The following is a 19,002-nucleotide window of genomic DNA, read 5'->3' as shown; positions in this document are numbered from 1 at the left end:
ACCAAGTAGCACTAAATTGGTGACTTAGAAACGACGCTGTCAAGGAACGCTATGGACAGCGGAAACATGCAAGAGGAGGAGAGTTTAGTGTCGGAGGTCGTGGATGAGTCTCCTCCGTCATCCATTTTTTATTTAGAGGAGGAAAGCGGGGACGAAGATGTTGTGGAAGAGGACGCCAGGGCGGCAGAAGCTTGGTTTGGTGTAGAAGGCTTCCAGCCGTACATGTTTGAGCCCTTGCCTCGCAACGCTGCCAGTTCTGTTAGCTCTACGCCTGCCGAAGACACAGACGTCCATCCCCGTGAACACTGGGACGCAACTCAATGGGAAAGGAAAGGATTCTGATTTCAACCGTTGCGTATATGCGTATTTAATTGTTCAGGCTGATGTATAACTAACTGACCAGTATAAGATAGCAAAAAAAAACCCCCACAGATTTTAAGACAGGAAATATAAATTTTCTAAATTCTGGGACAATATGGTCTGATAAAGAGTACATTTATATACATGTTTAAGCCAGAATGATTTTACATTTAAATATGATTTCCCTACGACTTTAGAGGCTTTGGGACATTAATTAGAACTCTAAACATGGACCTCTTTTAGCCTCTTATTGACTCTAGCACCAAAAAATCTAATCTAGCTAACACAATATTTATAGCTGTGTAAAAGAAGTAGAAGTCCATGATCTTTAAACTGGTGTTTCTTTTTATGATAATAATACTTTATCCTCCTTCTTAATAACTACAGCAGTTTTGTTAAGAAATTACAATTCTTGCAGCACAACTGACATTGTTCCCATGGCAGCAATTATCTCCCGTCTCTGATGGTTTGCTGCTCTCAGTGCGCACACTGAACAGCTTGGTTGTTTAACATTTCAGAGTAAAAACACATGTTTATCATTTGTTGGTACATGATGAATATGTAACTATCTAGAACTGTTCTCTACAGTTTTCCAAACCAAATATAAATGTTTGCTTTGAATAAATTGATCATATCACTGCAACACCACAGCTAATACAATGAAATAAATGGAGTTTATGAAAATGATAATTTGCTATGTGTTTGCACACTTGTTATTTCACCTTAAGAACTATCGATTTGAAGTTTAAGCTTAAAAATGTTAGGCTTGGTCTAAATCTATATGAGAAATAATCAGCAGATTAACTGTAATGAATGTATAACTGACTGATTTAAATAAGCTAAGGTTGCAATCAGGTATATTTCCTATTGGGCCAGGTGCTTCATCTGAGACCAGAGTCTGGGCAAAACTTTTAAAAGTATGTTCACATTTTTTCCAGTCTGACTGAGCTTAGACTTTAAACTTTCTTAAACCAGGATCTGGGTGAATAATTCATTTCAGTTTATTTCTATAGCGCTTATTCACAACACGTCACCTCAAGGCACTTTCCAGTTCACCAGATCATCCAGTCAAACTGGTTCAAAGTTTTCTAAGGAGAACCAGCTGATTGCATCGACTCATTGACTCTTCAGCAATCCCTCATACTACCGAATACTACAGTAGCAGCCATTCAAAAACAGCATCTCAGTAACCAAATGAATTCCTGGATTATTTCCTTTTTAGGTGCACAATAGCAAAAGCTTTATGATGGCGTTAGTGGATCCTAATAGCGCCAAAAAGAGATGAAGTATTAGGTATATTTACCAAAACTACATATTTGAAAACAGATACTTGTACTCACATTTTTTTGTTAAAAACCTAAATCTAATTCAAGCTGCACATGAATTACTGCTTCAGAGTTTTAACCGGCAGAACTTGATAGAAAGAAAAAGGCAGAGCGGTAGAGGGCATTGGGACTAAATTCATGGAAAGTAAAATGAGAAAATGAATGTTTAAGTTTAGCTTAAAACCTATTGGAAGACAGATAAGTGCAATTAAAGCAGACCCACATTTCCCTATCATTTGCATATCTTACAGCATGTGTGCGAAAAGTTGGCTTTGCTACATTCATGCTTTAAAAAAATTTTTTTTTTTGCAAGATTTGATTTTTAAAAATTAACAAGAATCATTAATTTTTTCCTGAACAGCAGAATGATTTTGGTAAAGGTTTATGTCTTCGTGTCCCTGCATTGGAATCATTTTGTGCCACTTGGGTAATTTTCAAACAAGTCTAGCCCAAAGGTGATGAGCCTGTCGGATGAGTGCAGGGCCCTGAGGATCAGGGACAGGGATTGGTTCCTGGCACTGTGGCAAAGTGCTTCCTTGTTGAGAGAGTAGTGCCTCGCTGCCTTGCTGGCCACGCTGCAATGCAGGGCCACTTCCTGTGAGAACTTCAGAATGGAGAACTGAGCCGTCTTTCCTGGGAGGCTGTAAAGTAAATTCCTGTGGAGACATAAAGAGAATTGATTAGATCATTGAACAAGAACGACTCAGACAATCTGTCATAGTTCATTTCCGTCAGAGCAAAGAAGTTGGAGAATGAGAAAAAATCCAGCTGTTTTGTTGTTGTCATATTATAAATTAAGTAACTTGTGTCTATAGTTCTGCTGCTATAGGCTTAGACTGCTGGAGGACATAGGGACCCCTTTTTCATCATTCTGCTTCATTCTATCTCTATTCTCCCACTCTGCAGAACTTGTCCCAGGTACTTCTTTAAAGCCCCCATAAGGTTTATGTGGGCTCTCCGTGCAGGCGTCAGTCCTCAGTGAGGTCTAGAAGCACAAGATCTATATCCAGCCATTCAACGAAGATCCTCCTACATGGCTGTACATCTTATTTTGACATTTGACCAATTAGACGAGCCCTTGAATGATATATTACCTACTGGAAATTAAGATGAAAATAAGATGATATTTAGGTTTATAAACTAAATAATGTAAGTGCCAGTATCAGCATTAATGCCTCTAAGTTTATGTTGGACCAAAAAAAAATTGTTTTTTTCACTCTCAGAGTGTTTTTCATAACATTCTTATAGAAGCACTTTTGTTATTTTTCTTAATATATTCTGGCTAGTTGGCGTTTCTAGTTATTACATCGATATATCCATATTTTTTTAATGTTCAAAGGTAATAAGGTCTTGTCTTGGATTCCAATAACACTATTAGCAGGAAATGTTGATTTATTTTAAAGTATTTCACAGTGACCTATAAAGTGTTAAAAGTACATCTTTGAAGCCCCCATAGGTCCGATGTGTGCTCTCCATGCAGCTGTCAGTCCTGGATGCTCTCCGCTGTTCCACCCTGACTGACTCCTGAGGTCTGCAGACTTGGTTTGAACCCAGAGCAGCAGGTGGTCTCCATTAAGGATGGGCTGAGGTTGGATGTTTGGAAACACACCAATCAGAAGCAGATGTCTTCATTTATGCTCACAGGTTGTGCAGAAACAGCTCTCTTAAAGCTAAACATTGACAGACAGCTGCTGACAGGATTCAGTCAGAGTTTTTTGTTCTTGAAGAATCACCTGCTTCTCTTTTTTCCTTGTGTGTTTGTCAGTGCAGCTCGGTTGTTTCCTTTTTGGTCTGTTTTCAGTCCCAGGGATGCCATTTAATTTTGAACTGGGTCATTCTACCATAGAAAACACAGAAGCTAACCAGTGGTGTATGACCAAGATGACAGATTATAGGTATTCTACATATGCATACGTCATAAACTCCTAATAAAGCTGTTATTGATACGGGATGGGAGACATTAATCAACAGAGATGTTATTTTAGTTCAACTTAGATGATGATTAAATAAATACCGACTTTTTCATCATTCTGCTTCATTCTATCTCTATTCTCCCACTCTGCAGAATCTGTTAGTTCAATCTCTAACGTTCTGCTCTCTCTGCTTTTTCTCATAGTAGCTTCATCTGGTCTGTTCCTGTTTGGCTGTGACTCCATCCTGGAGAGAAATATCAGCTGTGCTGCTGCCATCAACACCTTTGTTTCTAGATGTTGGAGCTTGGCCTGTTTTCCAGTGTAGTCCTGTTTCTCTGACTGTGACTAACTGGATGTGCTCTCTTCATCCTCTGACATGGGAGCTGGCTCGGAGCTCGTCTGCCTGGCTGTGTGTTTCCTGGACGGGGCCGCCTGTGGAGCTGGTTGATAGTTGCCTTTTGGATCTATGTTTCTTTTTGTATGTCTGCTATCTCTCTGTCACTGTCACTACAAGCATTCTTAGCGGGAGGGATTACTGCTCAATGTGCTCAAATGTCACACATAGTTTTTCCAATTTTACATAAATGAAAATTATTTTTCAGTTCAAAGAAGGGAAACTTTTTTGTACGGTTTGTGTCATACATCCATAATCACCCCTCCTGAGTCATTATTATGAGAAGCATTGTTTGCTGCAGCTATGCAGGTTCTTAATCAATTAAAAATAAAACTTGTCTGTATCATAAATGTGACCCATTCAGACGTACCTCTGTACTTTACACCCAGATCACCTTAGAAGCCCTTCTCTTCTAAGCTTTAAGTAGCTTTATATGCAGCGTGTGCGGCTGCAGATTGAAGAACCCCCCACTGCCATGGTTAGCCCTTCTGAGGCAAAGAGCTGTGTTTATTTTAGCCTCCTCTGCGCTGAAGTTCGAATCCCCTACCCTCATATTTCCAGCTGTGAGGCCGCGGCCCCAGCTCAGTCTCCCCTGTGAGATGCATGTTTAAACAGCAGCTTCAGAAAAAACCAGGTAGATTATTCAACCAGACCTTTTGAAGAAAATCCTCTGTACGCATGGTAATTAGGGTTGATTACACTTCTGTCAGCATAATGATATATTATCAACATATTCTTTATCTTTCAAGGTTAGGCCTCAGGGGAATACTTAGCAGCCTCCTGGGGTAGAAACAGGATTTTCACAGTCCTCTGTCTGTGAGTGTGGATTGTTAGCTGAAGGTCAGTGTTCTCTCACACCCTATAGAACATGACCTGTGTCTTAACAGATGAAGAATCACTCCATTTACTCTCTAGGACTGTCCGTTCAGCCACTTTAGGAGAAATCAATGTTCTTCAGTCCCATAGAGAGAAACACTCTGCAGTTTGTGCCATTTTGACCTACAAATGACTACTCTTCTACCCCAAAGACTCACTCATGTATCCGTACCATATGGAGAGAGGATTCTTACAACCAGTGACTTGCTGGGGGAGGCAGCAAAAACAGCTAAGGTCACGCATATGAAAAGTAGTTTTCCGCTGGTCGCTGTCTGATGTGTCAGAAAATATATACCGACCAATCAGAGGAAATGGTTTTGACATGAATTAGAAAAGGTAAGAGCTTAAAGGAAATTATTACTCCAGACCAGATGAACTCTCAAACATTTATGTACCTTGGGTTTTCTCATTCTCATAAAGCCGGGAATACACTGTGCGATATTTTCAGTCGTTGCACGCCGCTACAGCTCACACTGTACGACAAAACCGCAGGGTTTAAAAGTTCACAGCTCATGATGTTTGTTCTCACGCTGTGCGACGGAACGCACTGATGTGATCTACCTGCTCCCACTGTATGACCAAAAACCACCCATCAGACTCAGCGCCAAGAAATGGAGATAAAATTGAGGCAACCCTTTTATCTTTAAGAGGCTAAAGTCTGTTAAAAACAGAGCAGCATCCAGCCCCAGAAAGTTTACACGTCTAAGAATGCAGCTGGCCACGTCCCTCCACACATGGTCTCCTGTCAGGAACTTCTGAAGGAACGGTAAACGAAAGGTAGCCGTTGTACCGGCCAGGTGGACAAGGCCCTGCCCCCCCTCCTCTCTTGGTAAAAACAGGACAGACTGTGGCACCCAATGTCGACTGCTCCAGAAAAAGTTGACCATCTCTGACTGTATTTTTACAAGTAAATTGGATGGTGGGTCTAAAACAGCTGTGATGCAATAAGACTATTATTTTTATTTATTTATTTTTTACAGTGTCCTGTCTGGCGATGTGGCAATAAGAATAATTGTCTTTGAGGCTAAAAAGAGCCCAACAGATTTTTCTTTCACAAGTGGAGCAGTACGGCTATCGTCATAGTGTTCCGCTTCATTTATGCATATAAATAGCTTTATTATAATTCATGCAGGAAGTTTTACAGATTATATGGTCACTGCAATGTAAGTATAACAGGAAAGGAAAAACAGAAAAAAAGGTGAAAAGATGAAAGAAAGAGGAGATAAAAGGGAGATAATGATAAAGCATCTTCAGTCTGCTTCATCACCTGCAAAGAGATGGAAAAAGAACAGAACAACCACCGGGCATGGTACGAGATATACACTAAAGAAACACCTTGATACTATTGCTGAAGTATAAGTAGTATAATTTAAACTGACATGTATACTGTAGTAGCTGAAGATCAGAATATGGGCTCTCTGTGTGGAAGTCAATCTCTGAGCATCTGGAACCAAACACCTGTAGTTATTTCTGAGAGTGAACTTGTGCATGTAAAGTTTATCCAAAGGAAAAATGCTCAGCAGTGATTCTGGAGAGCCGAAGACGCTAGTGTATACTACACAACACAGGAGTGGCCTGTGGGAATATAAAAGAATTATGCTCTACTTTGTAGTTACCAATCCATCGTTAAAATATTTTAATCTGACAAACCGGATCTTCTCGCCGTTCTTTTTCCTGTTTGGTGCGATTGTGAATCGACCTGGCCAGGACGAAGCAAAAAGAATAGCTCTGCTCCGCATTTTGATGGTGAAGGACGGAGAAGACGTACGTGGATGGTGATGTGCAGAGGAGCACATCCATCCAAGCACCCAATAGTGCTTGGATGGATGGATGGATGGATGGATGGATGGATGGATGGATGGATGGATGGATGGATGCTCTGCCTTTTCAACCTACTGTATTTTTTATTTGAAACATTATTTGATGGCCTTTGTGGCAGGGATGGAGATCCATATTTTATGTCACACACAGAGTATAGATCTAGATAGAAAGATGGATAGATGTTGCAGTATCTATAACAACCCAAACACACAGGATTTCAGAATTAGACATCCCCAGTTAATAATTTCACCAGATCTGAATGCCCTGTTAAAAACCTTCACATGGCGTTCCCCCCTGATGTCATTTACGTTGAGTTGCAATAAATGCTAAACTCTCTGCAGGTTCTTGTCTTTGTCGTTCGCTCTATTCAGCTGGCTTTGGAAACACACAGCGAGAAGGTGGGGGCTGGGTGGGGAGGGTTACGGGGGCGAGAAACGCAAAAGTAACGCAATAGTTACTTTTACTAGTAACTAGTTACTTTTATTGTGGAGTAACTCAGTTAGTAACTCAGTTACTTTTTGGGAGAAGTAACTAGTAACTATAACTAATTACTTTTTCAAAGTAACATGGCCAACACTGTTTGTAAATGGGATCATGAGGATCTTGTAAAACCATGTCAGTTTTTACGTCCCTGTGTGCATAAAACCATCAACTTAACTCCCTCACAGAAGCTCAGAGATGACAAATTCACAATGAATGGATTCTTACTATATTTCTGGTAAAAACGCCTCTATGTTGGTTAAAATGCGGCTCAGGTTTTCTAAGTAAACAGTTTAATCGCTGTTCAGCACTCCAAGACCAATTGTTCTAACTCTGTGAACGAATGGTAAATTCCTTTATAAATGAACGTGATTAAGCCTTAATGGCCTCCAAGCATGATGAAGCAGCTAATTTTAGTTTAGATGCTAATGGAAGTAGGGGGACAATTAACATGTCTATTACTGCCATAAACTGTGAATAACACTGAACAGCAGACACAATTTCTTCTCTAAGCATCTAGCAGAAAAGCAGATAGCTTGGAGAGCTGCAGGGGGGAGATGAAGACACAGTGTGAATGCTAAAATCAAACACAACAAGGTTTTACCCTCACAAAAATAACAAGAACACAAATACAGCATCAGATAAGAAAGTCCCCACCAACTGTCAAGGTCGGCTGGACTCTAAATGCAATTTCATTTCATTTACAGTGTTTATTTTCTAACTGTGTAGTTTGACCCGAGTAAATTAATCAGCTAATCTGGAGCAGAGCAAATGAATTACTGTTGCTCCACCCCGAGGAGCTGCTGCCAAGAGGGAAAAAGAAAAAAAAAAAGAAAGAGGGAAGAAGGGAATAAATCTCTGAATAAACTATTCCTCATTTCCTTTTCTCTGCCAGAAGTTATAAAAATGGAGCCTAAGCAGAAGTTCAAATGAATAAACTGATTACTCGCCTTCAAAACAGCCAATCAGCTTTGAAACATGCCTCCATGAAAGCCAATCAGCATCCAAAGTTCATCTTAAAAGGCCTCCGATATGCAACTCGTCTGCTACCTAGTGCTCAGGCGGTGGCTGCGCTGTGTGACGTCATTCAGATGACCCCGTCTCACCAACAGCAGTAGTGGCATCCTCTGGTGATGTAACCAACAATCCCAGAATGGCAGATCACAAGAGTTGGTCCACTTCCTGTATGTGGATCAGCAGCAGTGATGGGAATAACGGCATTGAAAGTAACGCCGTTACCTTGGTTTAGTAACGAGTAATCTAACTAATTATTTCGACTGTAACTATAACGCAGTTACCATTGCAGACACCCCGTTACTGCGCGTTACTCAGGTCGCACAATGAACCTTTTTTCACGATAGGACTCGTGCGCGCCTTGTCATGAGAGAGGGGAGGATGAGAATGGCTGATGTATAGTAAGATTCCGTCTGTCAGTTGGGTAGGTGGGTGTTTCTGCTGTCTTAGATATGGCATTTTTGTTCTTTACATTAAGAAGAGCGTACCAGCAGATGGCAGAGAAGGTAAGTATGGACTCTATAAAAGATCTATAGAACATGGTCATTAGAGTTTTGTCAACCTGAAACCTGGCTAACTTTCTTACACAGCATGTCTGTGTTGCTGAACAAGCTCTTTCTAGCTGCATAAGCAGGTAGCAAGTTACCAGAAGACTAGTGGCCATTTTGGATTAGCAGCTCACTGACTTATTCAAAGTTTTCTATCTAAGGAAAACCAGCTGATTGCATCGACTCATTGACTCTTCAGCAATCCCTCACACTAAGCATGCCTGTAGTGACAGTGGAGAGGAAAAACTCCCTTTGAACAGGAAGAAACCTCCAGCAGAACCAGGCTCAGTGTGAGCGGCCATCTGCTGAGGCCCACTGGGGTTCAAGGAGACAGAAGCAGACATAGAAAATCTGCTCTATTAATACTTTCTTTATTAGAAAAGGAAACAGTTAAATAGCTCCACAGGTGGCTCATTCTAATAAACTGGACACACTTTTCAGATTCTCATCCACATATTTATACTGGAATAACTGGCTTTCTATGAGTGAAGCAAAAAGAAAAAGGCAGTTTTCTGTTTGTCTCTGAGTGGTAACTGATGTGCAGATTGTATGTCGGTCTAAAAAGATTTTAAAGATTTTACGGGGACTTTGAGATTATCTGTTGAAATAAAAAACAATCACTCTGATGTGGTGGAAACAAACAGCAACCAGGAGTCATCTGTATTTTTTCTTACTTCAGTCAACATTTAGATAAAGGTTTAGAGCATATCTTGAATATTAGGGCTTAGATATTAATAATATAACAACTAAAGGGGAAGATGAGCCATGTTAACGTGCTCTTTAACTGGATATGTCAGGGAGAAGCAGCTGGGTTGAACTAAGCTCCAGGTTTGCAAGCAGCCATGAAAATTGCATCTCTGTAAGCCTGAGAAAAGTGCAAAAGTCTTGAGTCATCCTTCACTGCTTTGTCTCATCCCCTGAGTAACAGGATTTCATGTTCTAAAGTGGGTTTGATCAATAGTTCTGTGCCTTTCAAAGTTTTCTCTAAACCTTGGTTGTCCTTTACTTATTTTAAGTCTGGTGCCCGACCGCTCTAAGGAATTCTCTTTTTCTTCCTTAAACCACAGAAAAAGCGAGACTTATAAATCAGGCAGGCATTAAACGTCTCCTAAACCCCAGGGATGAAACGGTGTTGTCTTTAAACATAACAGATAGCTGAGCAAAGAACTCATTCTCAGTAGGATCTTAAAGTTCTTTATTAACTATTTGTTCCCATTTCTTTTCTTTCTTTAGCTGAATCAACGAACAATCCTAAAGCTAACAGTGATGTAAGAACTATATGTGTATATGTTTTTATCTTTTTTATTTTTATCTTTATTATCTTGTGTAGTTGGATGTGCGCATATATATATATATATATATATATATATATATATATATATATATATATATATATATATATATAAAAACTGTAACTGGAGCGTGTAACAAAAGTAGTTTCCCTCTGGGATTATTAAAGTATTTCTGATTCTGATGTAAGACTGATGGGTTTTAATGTTGACAGATGTTTTATTGTTTTATCCTTTATTTTTATCAACTCTATATAAAACCCTGGACACTTCTGTCATGTTTTTAATCATTTTATACGTTTTTAACCCATTCTCAGTCATCCAGGTCATGCTCATTCCAAAAAGTTAAAAACAATCCACTGGACTTCGCTTTCCAAGAAGTTTTCTCAATTCAAAATGTCTGGATTAGCGTTGAGTTCCAGACTTTATACAGTAACACAACAAAAGCCTTATAATGGCTGTTGGGATCTGGAGGTCTGTCCACTTTCTCCACCAGAGGGCGTACTAGATCTCCTGGAGCCGGAGCTGATTGCACCACCTGTCGCTCGTCTGCTCATCAGGAGATCTGTATTTAAGGAGGCAGAGGACGTCTCTCCAGTGCCAGAGTGTTTGCCAGTTACGGTTGGCAAGCCTGAGCCAACCTGCCTGTCTGAATCTTTGACTCCCTGAAAACCAGAACCTGAACCTGATCTGTTTTCTCCTCTCTGCTTCCTAGATTGAACCTGCCTGAAACTAGAAACCCTGAAGAGTTTCTCTGTCGGTAACCTGCCTTTCTCTGAAGAACCCTGAAGAAATATTCCTGTCAAAGACCTGCCTGCCCGCTCTCTGAAGAAACTGGAAGGGAAACTCAATCAGTAATCCGCCAACACTCAAACCAAGCTCTGCCTCCGCCTAGCCCTCAGCCTGCCGACAGCCTCTGGACCCTCAAGGTCCCCCCCCCCCCTCTGCCGCTCAGCTCAAACTCCAGAACAGGTACAGTCCTGCACACTCTCATCCTGTAAGTTACCTGGACCTCCACTAACTCCTCTGTCCCCCTCTGCAGTGAACCCACTCGTGACCTGTCCTGGATCTGATAAACCCCGGATCTGTTTATTCATTGTGTTTTTACATCTCAATAAATCTTTTAACTTTTCTCCTGCCTCTGAGTTTTCTGCATGTGGGTTAGGAACCTGAAGCCAAACATGACAATAGCTTAGAAAACATGCAGATTAAAACTGGAAAACCAGCTCCACCCCTTCATAGTGGAACTCGTTGAGGTTGTTATTGGCCTGAAATACCAGATACTGGTCCGTTCCTCTGAAAATGCAGTCATTAAGGGTCACTGTTGGCCTGGATGACCTGGCCAGATATTTTTTCCCCTGCATAGTGAAGGGGGTTAGGATGGTGTTAGGAAGGAATCAAGTCTATCGCTGTATTGTAGGGTTTTCAGAGTCCACCCCCCCGTTTAAGGTTGGTTTTTCTCTTTTAACATAAATGGCTTCCTTCACACCCCTTTGAAACCACCTGTTCTCTTTATCTAACACATTTGAACACATTGAATTTTATGACAAATTGTGTGTATTGTTTATGTGGTCACAGTCAGGAGCTTTATGTGAAATTTTGGTTAATTAATTAAAAGAAAAGCAAGCATAATATAAACAGGTCTTTCTTAGTGTTGAAATAAAGTCTATTTTAATAGGTTTTTCACAAATACTTTTTGTTTTATGGCTGAGTAATCAAAGAGATTTAAAATCCCACCTGACATGTGTGACTGCTGGAGTAGTACAACAGCAGGTATTCATTTTTAGCCCCGCCCCCTCATTGGAAACTTTCCAAGTTGGGGTCAGAGGTAATTGTGTTACCATTTCAGGTGATGTAACCGGCAGGCGTTACATAAGCTTCATCTGTTATTTCTATTTTCTATTCAGTTTGGTGAAAGTATTGGAAAATTTTAATTGAACGACGACTAAATCTTAGTATCAAAGGCTCTGCTTTATACAGACGGTCCCCTAAAATTTAAATCAGCACATATGTCTGGCCAGATTCCCTTTATGTGTGTCAAAATGCATCTGACATAATTTGGCTACTTTTGGTAGCCTGACGTAGTCCTACTCAATTCTAGTCAGAATGAGTCTGATGCTGCTCCATAGAGCTGTGATTATGGGGCGTGTTTCCAACGAACCAGGAAAAAAAATGCCTCTGCACTCAATTGGATAGACCTACAACCAATAAGAGCAACGGAGTGCGTGACGTATGTTAAGCCACGCATAGTTGTTGTCAACAAAAATCAAAGCGTGCAGTTTCACACCTAGAGTAAGAAGATGAGCCTTGATCGCGTTTCTCTGTTCCTCTTTTAAAATTAATTTGCTGTCAATATCTTCTAGAACAGACCTAATAGCAGAATCTACACACCTCAACTCTCCGGCGGCAGCCATTGTTGTTGTCACCCAAGCGCGCATTGGTCACGTGGTTGATTACGTTACTGTTGGTCATCTGTCCATCATCGTATAAAGCCCGCCCTGACAATTTGATTGGCCTGCCAGATATTGTGCGAGCATACATGGCTACTGTTGAGCAATGCCAGACCGAACTTCCCGACCTCAAACGTTGTGGGCGGGACTAAGTTCGGAATGGCACCCAGGCTATACTTTTGGCACCGCTGTACCAAAATCCCATTTCTGCCTAGCACTCTGCTCACTAAATGTTTGTGGAAAACATGCTTCAACTTATTCAGTCCAAACTTGTTTGACTCATGGTCAGGATGTGGATCTATGAAGTCTGAGGATCATCCAGAGTTTCAAATGGGCTTTCATTGTGTTTTGCAGTGTTTATTTGGCTAAATATATTTCATTCTTTCTTTGTTTAATCAGCTATAAATCAGACATGGTGACATTTAAAATTGTGCTTCCACCTGAAAAATATTCCTTAATGCCTTTCTGTCACACAAATACAAACAATTGTATTTCAATTTATAGTTTTTGGAGCTGGACTTGCTTAAATTCACAGATGTCATTTAATTTGCTCCTAGGACCCTCTGGACTTAAGCGCTTTTCTTCCTCTCAGATTTTTACCCATTTTTAGTCTTTATCACAGACTGACATCCAGTCGCTTAAAATGCTGCTATGCAAATTACATATGCTATCAAAACAAGTGTTGCTAGGCAGCAGACAGCTGATTGCGTTCAAACAGGTGAGACCTGAAAGATGGTTCTAAACAACCTACGTTCATTTAGCATCCGTGACATTCCACCAATCAGCGTTCACAATACTGCTGGAGTCACCATCACCATATTCTGACAATAAAGAGTTTTGCATGCTAAACAGCTGACATTTAATAAGGGCCCCTTTAATTATCTCTTTGATGGCAGGCGACTGGAAGACCTTTTGAAATGAAGTCATGAATTTAAATAACTCCAGGGGATATATGACACACCATGTGACCATTTCACACTCTTTTATTTTGGCATTTAATAAATGAGTCTCTCAAAAGAGAGCGCTAAGATTGAGATGTATGAAGTAAGACTTTATATCTGTTTACAGCATTTAATGTGCCGCATGGAGCGCAGTCAGAATTTCCTCTGTTCTTTAAAAGCAGCTTATTGATTTATTGGAAACCTTTAAATAGAACATACACACAATGACATGATTAAGCCATTCTTACTATAAATTATAACCTTTCTCTATTGTGACTTTTCACCTTATACCTCGAACATCATATAGAACCCCAAACACGTTATGCAGTTATCCTCTTAAACCGCTTTGATGCATGTTTAGGGAAAACAGTCGGGTTGAATCAAATTAAATTTAACAGCAGATAAATTGGATTTACTTGCTTTTAAATTGGGTAGAAATGAATCCTGGTCATAATTTAGAAAATTCACATATATTTAGATCACTCTGCCTCCCAATTATCCTGGACCCTCAAAACACTGCCAACTATTTAAACTATTCAAATTTGATTTAAATCCAAAATACTTTATCAATCTCAAAGGGAAATTACCATCGTGGCAGAAAATCAGCAGTTTGCCAACAAGCCGTTCCAGATGTTGAAGGCATCAGAGAGTCTGTCCTGCCTCTGGAAGTCTTTACTGAAGACATTTTGTTGTTGTTTAACAATCGTCTGAAGAAGACGCTCACTGTTGTCCATAATGTTCTTTATGAAGAATTTTTCTTTTTTAAATAATCTCCAGAGGTTCTAGAGGAGTTCCTAGAACAGAGCTGTCTTTCTTTATTAGCTTGTGAAGCTTCTTTAAGTCATTTGCTCTGATGCTTTTACTCCAGCAGATGATGGCAGAAGAGATCTTTGACTAACCTAAGCTTCCTCTAGAAGTCCAGTCTGATCTGTCCCTTCTTACAGACGTATAGTTGGGTCTCCATTCTACATTGTTGTCCAGGTGAACACCGAGGTATTTGTACTCTTCTACCACCTTCACTTCTTCTCCCAGGACGTTAACTGGATTCAGCTCAAATCAGATTCTTTCTCAAGGTTCAGATTCTTTCCAAAGTATAATTTGTTTTGACTTATTTTCATTATTCTCAGTAAGCAGGAAGGAACGCTGCCCAGATCAGAACAGGACTGAGTACAGGGCGATAAGGGCCGTATGATGAACTGTTCTCTCTTTGCAAAGGTAAAAATAAATGGCCGACTGAGTGAAATCCATCAATCTTGGTTTATTAACTGGAATTTATAGTTGATAGGGTTGTCACGATACTAAACTTTTCAACTTTTCGATACCGATACTAAGGAAAATATTCAATACTCAATACCATTTTCGATACCACAAGAATAAAAACAAAGACTCTAAATTTCAACAGAAATATTTTCATTAATAAATAAAATACAATAAACAATAAGAACAATATTTTGAGGTTGTTTGCTGTGCACAATATTAAGCAAGCTTGATAAAAACTTACAAAACTAAAATTAAGTGTTCCTTCCTTGGCTATGCTTTGCACACATAACAATGGAACCTCTTACAAAAAACTGAAACTGAAAAGTGCGTAGAATTATTCAATCACAGTGTTCTGAAAGGGCATTGTCCTCTAATCTGCACTTTAGATGAATGACTGCTTAGGTGCCACTGGTGGTAGCACTGTATCGATACCTTTAAAAACAAGTATTGTATCCGGATACAACGTCTCAGTATCGATACTTTTTTGAGTATCGATACTTTTGACAACCCTAATAGTTGAATACTTTTTTTTCCCCACGACACTTATCTCCACCCTGAGTCTATTTTCTTTCGTGTCCCTGAACCCTGAATTCTCAGTGCAGCAGCTGAGGCGGAGAAGTTGATCATCTACCTTCACAATACAGACAGATATTATTTACCTGAGTTACACTTTTTTTTAAACTCTGCATGTGAAGCGTCGGCTTGAACGTGCCTGAATTATGATTTATTGCTTAATTTATTTTTGGCTTTCAATTAGAAAGTTCCTTCCCAGAAACATCAGCCAAATAATAATAGGAGAGAGCAGGAACTTTGAACTCTGACATCCTTCACCTGCTTCTAAATCCAGGATAGCAGCACGTTACTGTCTGAGAGACGCTAATTATTGGTGCAGCTTACTGAACACAGGAAGCCATGTTTTTTTTAAAATGCAAATCTTCATGTATAAATACATATTCAGCTGCCTGGAAGAGCATTTCATTCCCATTGGCATTTTTTAAGGTTTGTTGCCTTAAAACCTGGAATTAAAACAGAACATTTCTACAACTTTGAAGATTTATTATATTGTTTAGACAAAGCCAGCCAAAAAATACAGCCACAGCATCTTAAAGCTCATCAATCTCTTGCTAGGCCTCAGATTACTTTCGCTTTTCCGGTGATGCTGGTTTGATGGGATTGCTGGGCTTTCTTCTTAGTAGGTTTAGTGGCATCCTTATTCGGACATCTAGGGAGTCGCTCACAGGCTTTTTGGGAAATTCATCACAGAACATCCTATTTCTGAGCATAAATCGTTAGATTTTCTAAGGTGTCTTTTCTATAAAGCTTAGTTCTATATTGTGTTAAGCTCACTGTGGTCATGCAGACAGACACTGCAGTCTCTTCACTATCTCAGCATTACTGTTGGTCACTGTGCAGCACAGCAGGTTAATGTCCACCTTTCTGGGTCTTTCAGTTCTGCTGGGCGGTTCTCTATCGGCAGGTTTGTTGTGCTTTTAGTTTGAATATGATGTCTGGCTCTCATTTGGAGAGCTTCTTGGTTTCCATGTTTTTTTGCCTCTTGTTTAGAGGTGATGCAGCCTGTAGGACCTTTCAAAAAAGGTTATAAATATATATTTATATATATTATAACAACAAACTAAGTGGCGTTTAAGGCGTGAACATTCTGCAGCTGTACAACGTCTGCAGCTTTAATACTCCGTGCAGCTTTTATCTAATATTCTGGTACAAACCAAGAGCTTACAACCCTACAAAAGATGGAGAAGGAGAATATTTTCAAGGTGTTATCCAAGAGAGATACAACATATTCTCATTATCAGTGCGTATGAAATCAAACGCCCCACGGAGGGGTGTGGGAAGTTTGGCTATGCCAACCTAGCAGACGCATCTGTTTTTTTGTTTTACTTTATTTCCTCTCCACTGTCGCCGCATGATTTAATGTGAGGGATTGCTGCGGGCAATGACTCAATGTCCACTGTCTCCACCGGCTCATCCTGCTGGAACGAATCCCGCAAAGTCGATGACTGGATGCAATCAGCTGGTTTCCTTCAGACAGAAACCATTAAAGCTTTAATCGGACTGGATGATCTGATTGATCTGTTTCTGTAAATGTTAAGTTTTAATTCTAACCCGATCATCAGTAATAAGAAATTGTTGGGATCTGGAGGTCTGTCCACCTTTCTCCTACAGAGGGCGTTCTAGGTCTCCTGGAGCTGGAGCTGACTTCACACCTGCGGCTCGTTTGCTCATCAGGAGACCAGCATTTAAGGAGAGGCAGAGCAACACTCCAGCGCCAGAGTGTTTGCCAGTTATGGAAGAACATGTCTGAACCCTGAAACTCTGGAAGAGTTTCTCAGTCTGAAACCAGCCTGTCTGATCTCTGAAGAACTCTGGAAGTCAAACCTATCAGATACCTGCCTGCCCGCTCTCAGAAGAAACTGAAAGAGAAACACAGATCCTAATCTGCAAGATCATAACCAAGCTCTGCCTCTGCCTTGCCCTCTGCCTGCCGACAGCCTCTGGACCCTCCTGGTTCCCCCCCTCTGCCGCTCTGCTCAAACCTCAGAACAGGTACAGACCTACACTCATTCTACCAGCAAAGATACCTGGACATCTGCTAACCATTCAGTCCCCCTCTGCAGAGAAACCAGTCGTGACCAGTCCTGGACCTGATAACCCCCAGAATCAGTGCTTTATTCTCATTGTGTCAAACAATAAACTGTTGAATGCAAGACGATTTAAAGCTTAGGCAATTAACTCTCCAGTAAACAAAACATCTCGTAAAATTCTGATTGGAATTATCTCAAAGTCTGTTGAATATTATTTCTGTTGACAAACCAACATATAATCACTGATTATTAAAATGTCCTATAAAATGATTAACTTTGGAGAGGAAAATAAAACCATGCAGTCATGTTTGTATCAGACGTCCCACGATCAGTTAGAAACTATATATAGATTTGATTTTGGTTACTGATCACTATCACTACACCAGATTCAAAATTTATTTAGTTTATTCTTTTTAACATAACAGATTGTTCCTCGTTTAACTTTGGTTTAGTTCTGTTTGCTGTCCTGTTTGTCCTTTAGGTCAGGCAGGAAGAAAGAAAAAAATTACATTGAAATGTGTTTCAACTCCAACTGCTGTGCTGCTAAGTGACTCTTCTGCAGCTGAAAGCCAAAGGTAATGAACCGAAGTGGCAGAAAAAAACTTGTGGAGAAGCAGTTGCTTGCAAGTTTGCTTAATTTAAAGACATTTATGGCCAGTCCTTCCATCCCTGTAGGAATCCTCTGAGCGTAAATGAATTTTTAACTAAAGCACAACATCTTACATTTAGCAGAAGAACCGGAGATTTCAGATCTCATCCAATCCCATCAATGTTTTCATACTAATAATGTTGCTGCTCAATGTCTCATTGATCTCTGCAAATGTAGAAGCAGCCAATGTGCTGCAGGGCTGGGAGCAAACTGCTCTACAGTAGATAAATCAACCTACTGCCCGCCTCCTTTACCTGTACACTCCAGGCGGCGTCTGTGGGACGATGAAGCTCTTTTCCAGATCGCGCAGCACATCATTCAGCATCCGTACGTGGGAGGGGTCCCGCTCTTTGGGGTCATTGGCTGGGCGCATTGCTTCCGACTGGAAGAATGCTGCATGGTCTCTGAGAGAGGAGGCTGATGACAGCAGGGGTGGCCATCTTGCGTTCTTATCTAAGCAACAAAAACAACAAGAAAAACAAACTAAAAGCTTAAATATCTGAGCTTTAGGAAATAAAAAGACGAAAGGAAACACTTAGAAAAATGAAAAATCTGAATCAGAGCCGTTTGCATGTTTTTATAAACAGTGACTCCATGCTGACAAGTACAACTAGTATTACGACACTGCATGGATGATCTGTTTGATTGGATCTAGGTTTTTGGTTTACAGGTTTGTTAGAGAACATCGAAAACAAACAGCATCATGAAAACAAGCTAGAATCAGAAGGAATGAAGCTAAAAAAATGACAACAATGGGGTCAGATAAAAATATATGCAGAGAATTTGTCGATTTTTATTTGTTTCAGTGTCAATGGCACTTCTAGATCAAACATTTTAAGGTGGGCAGGGTTGGGCTGAGGAGTTTTCATGAGGACAGAAGGTAAATGAATAAAAAACAACAAAAACAAAACAGTGCAACAGTTAATGGTTGAAGATGAGCCAAAGTCTCTGGGGCTGCAGGATGCAGAGGAAAACTCTGATTTTAACTCAATACGGCTAAAGCTAAAAGTATGGCAGCTTTATTTTTAAATAACTTAAAAAAAACAAAAAAAAAACAAAACAAGGCTTAGTGATTAACA

At 40.1% G+C, this 19,002-nt stretch overlaps 1 protein-coding gene across 1 annotated transcript; it reads right to left on the bottom strand.

Moving 5' to 3' along the window:
- Window positions 1-1,799: 1,799 nt before the first annotated feature.
- On the bottom strand, window positions 1,800-18,372 carry LOC119786654 (inactive N-acetylated-alpha-linked acidic dipeptidase-like protein 2). Its single transcript, XM_038290151.1, has 2 exons — window positions 18,178-18,372; window positions 1,800-2,341 (listed from the first exon to the last, which is right to left on the bottom strand). The coding sequence occupies exons 1-2, from the start codon at window positions 18,294-18,296 to the stop codon at window positions 2,095-2,097; spliced, it is 366 nt and encodes a 121-aa protein (XP_038146079.1). The 5' UTR covers window positions 18,297-18,372; the 3' UTR covers window positions 1,800-2,094.
- Window positions 18,373-19,002: the final 630 nt, after the last annotated feature.

Source organism: Cyprinodon tularosa, unplaced genomic scaffold, assembly GCF_016077235.1.
Source record: "Cyprinodon tularosa strain WSP-4 unplaced genomic scaffold, ASM1607723v1 ctg1072, whole genome shotgun sequence".
Classification (NCBI taxonomy): domain Eukaryota; kingdom Metazoa; phylum Chordata; class Actinopteri; order Cyprinodontiformes; family Cyprinodontidae; genus Cyprinodon; species Cyprinodon tularosa.
Note: the sequence above shows the minus strand (reverse complement) of the source record. Positions and strands in the feature narration are given on the sequence as shown.

Excerpts from the sequence above, each read along its gene's own strand:
- LOC119786654 (XM_038290151.1), bottom strand. The coding sequence starts at position 18,296 with ATGCGCCCAGCCAATGACCCCAAAGAGCGGGACCCCTCCCACGTACGG. Across the intron at positions 2,342-18,177 it reads ACGCCGCCTGGAGTGTACAG|GAATTTACTTTACAGCCTCC; the intron begins GTAAAGGAGGCG and ends ATGTCTCCACAG.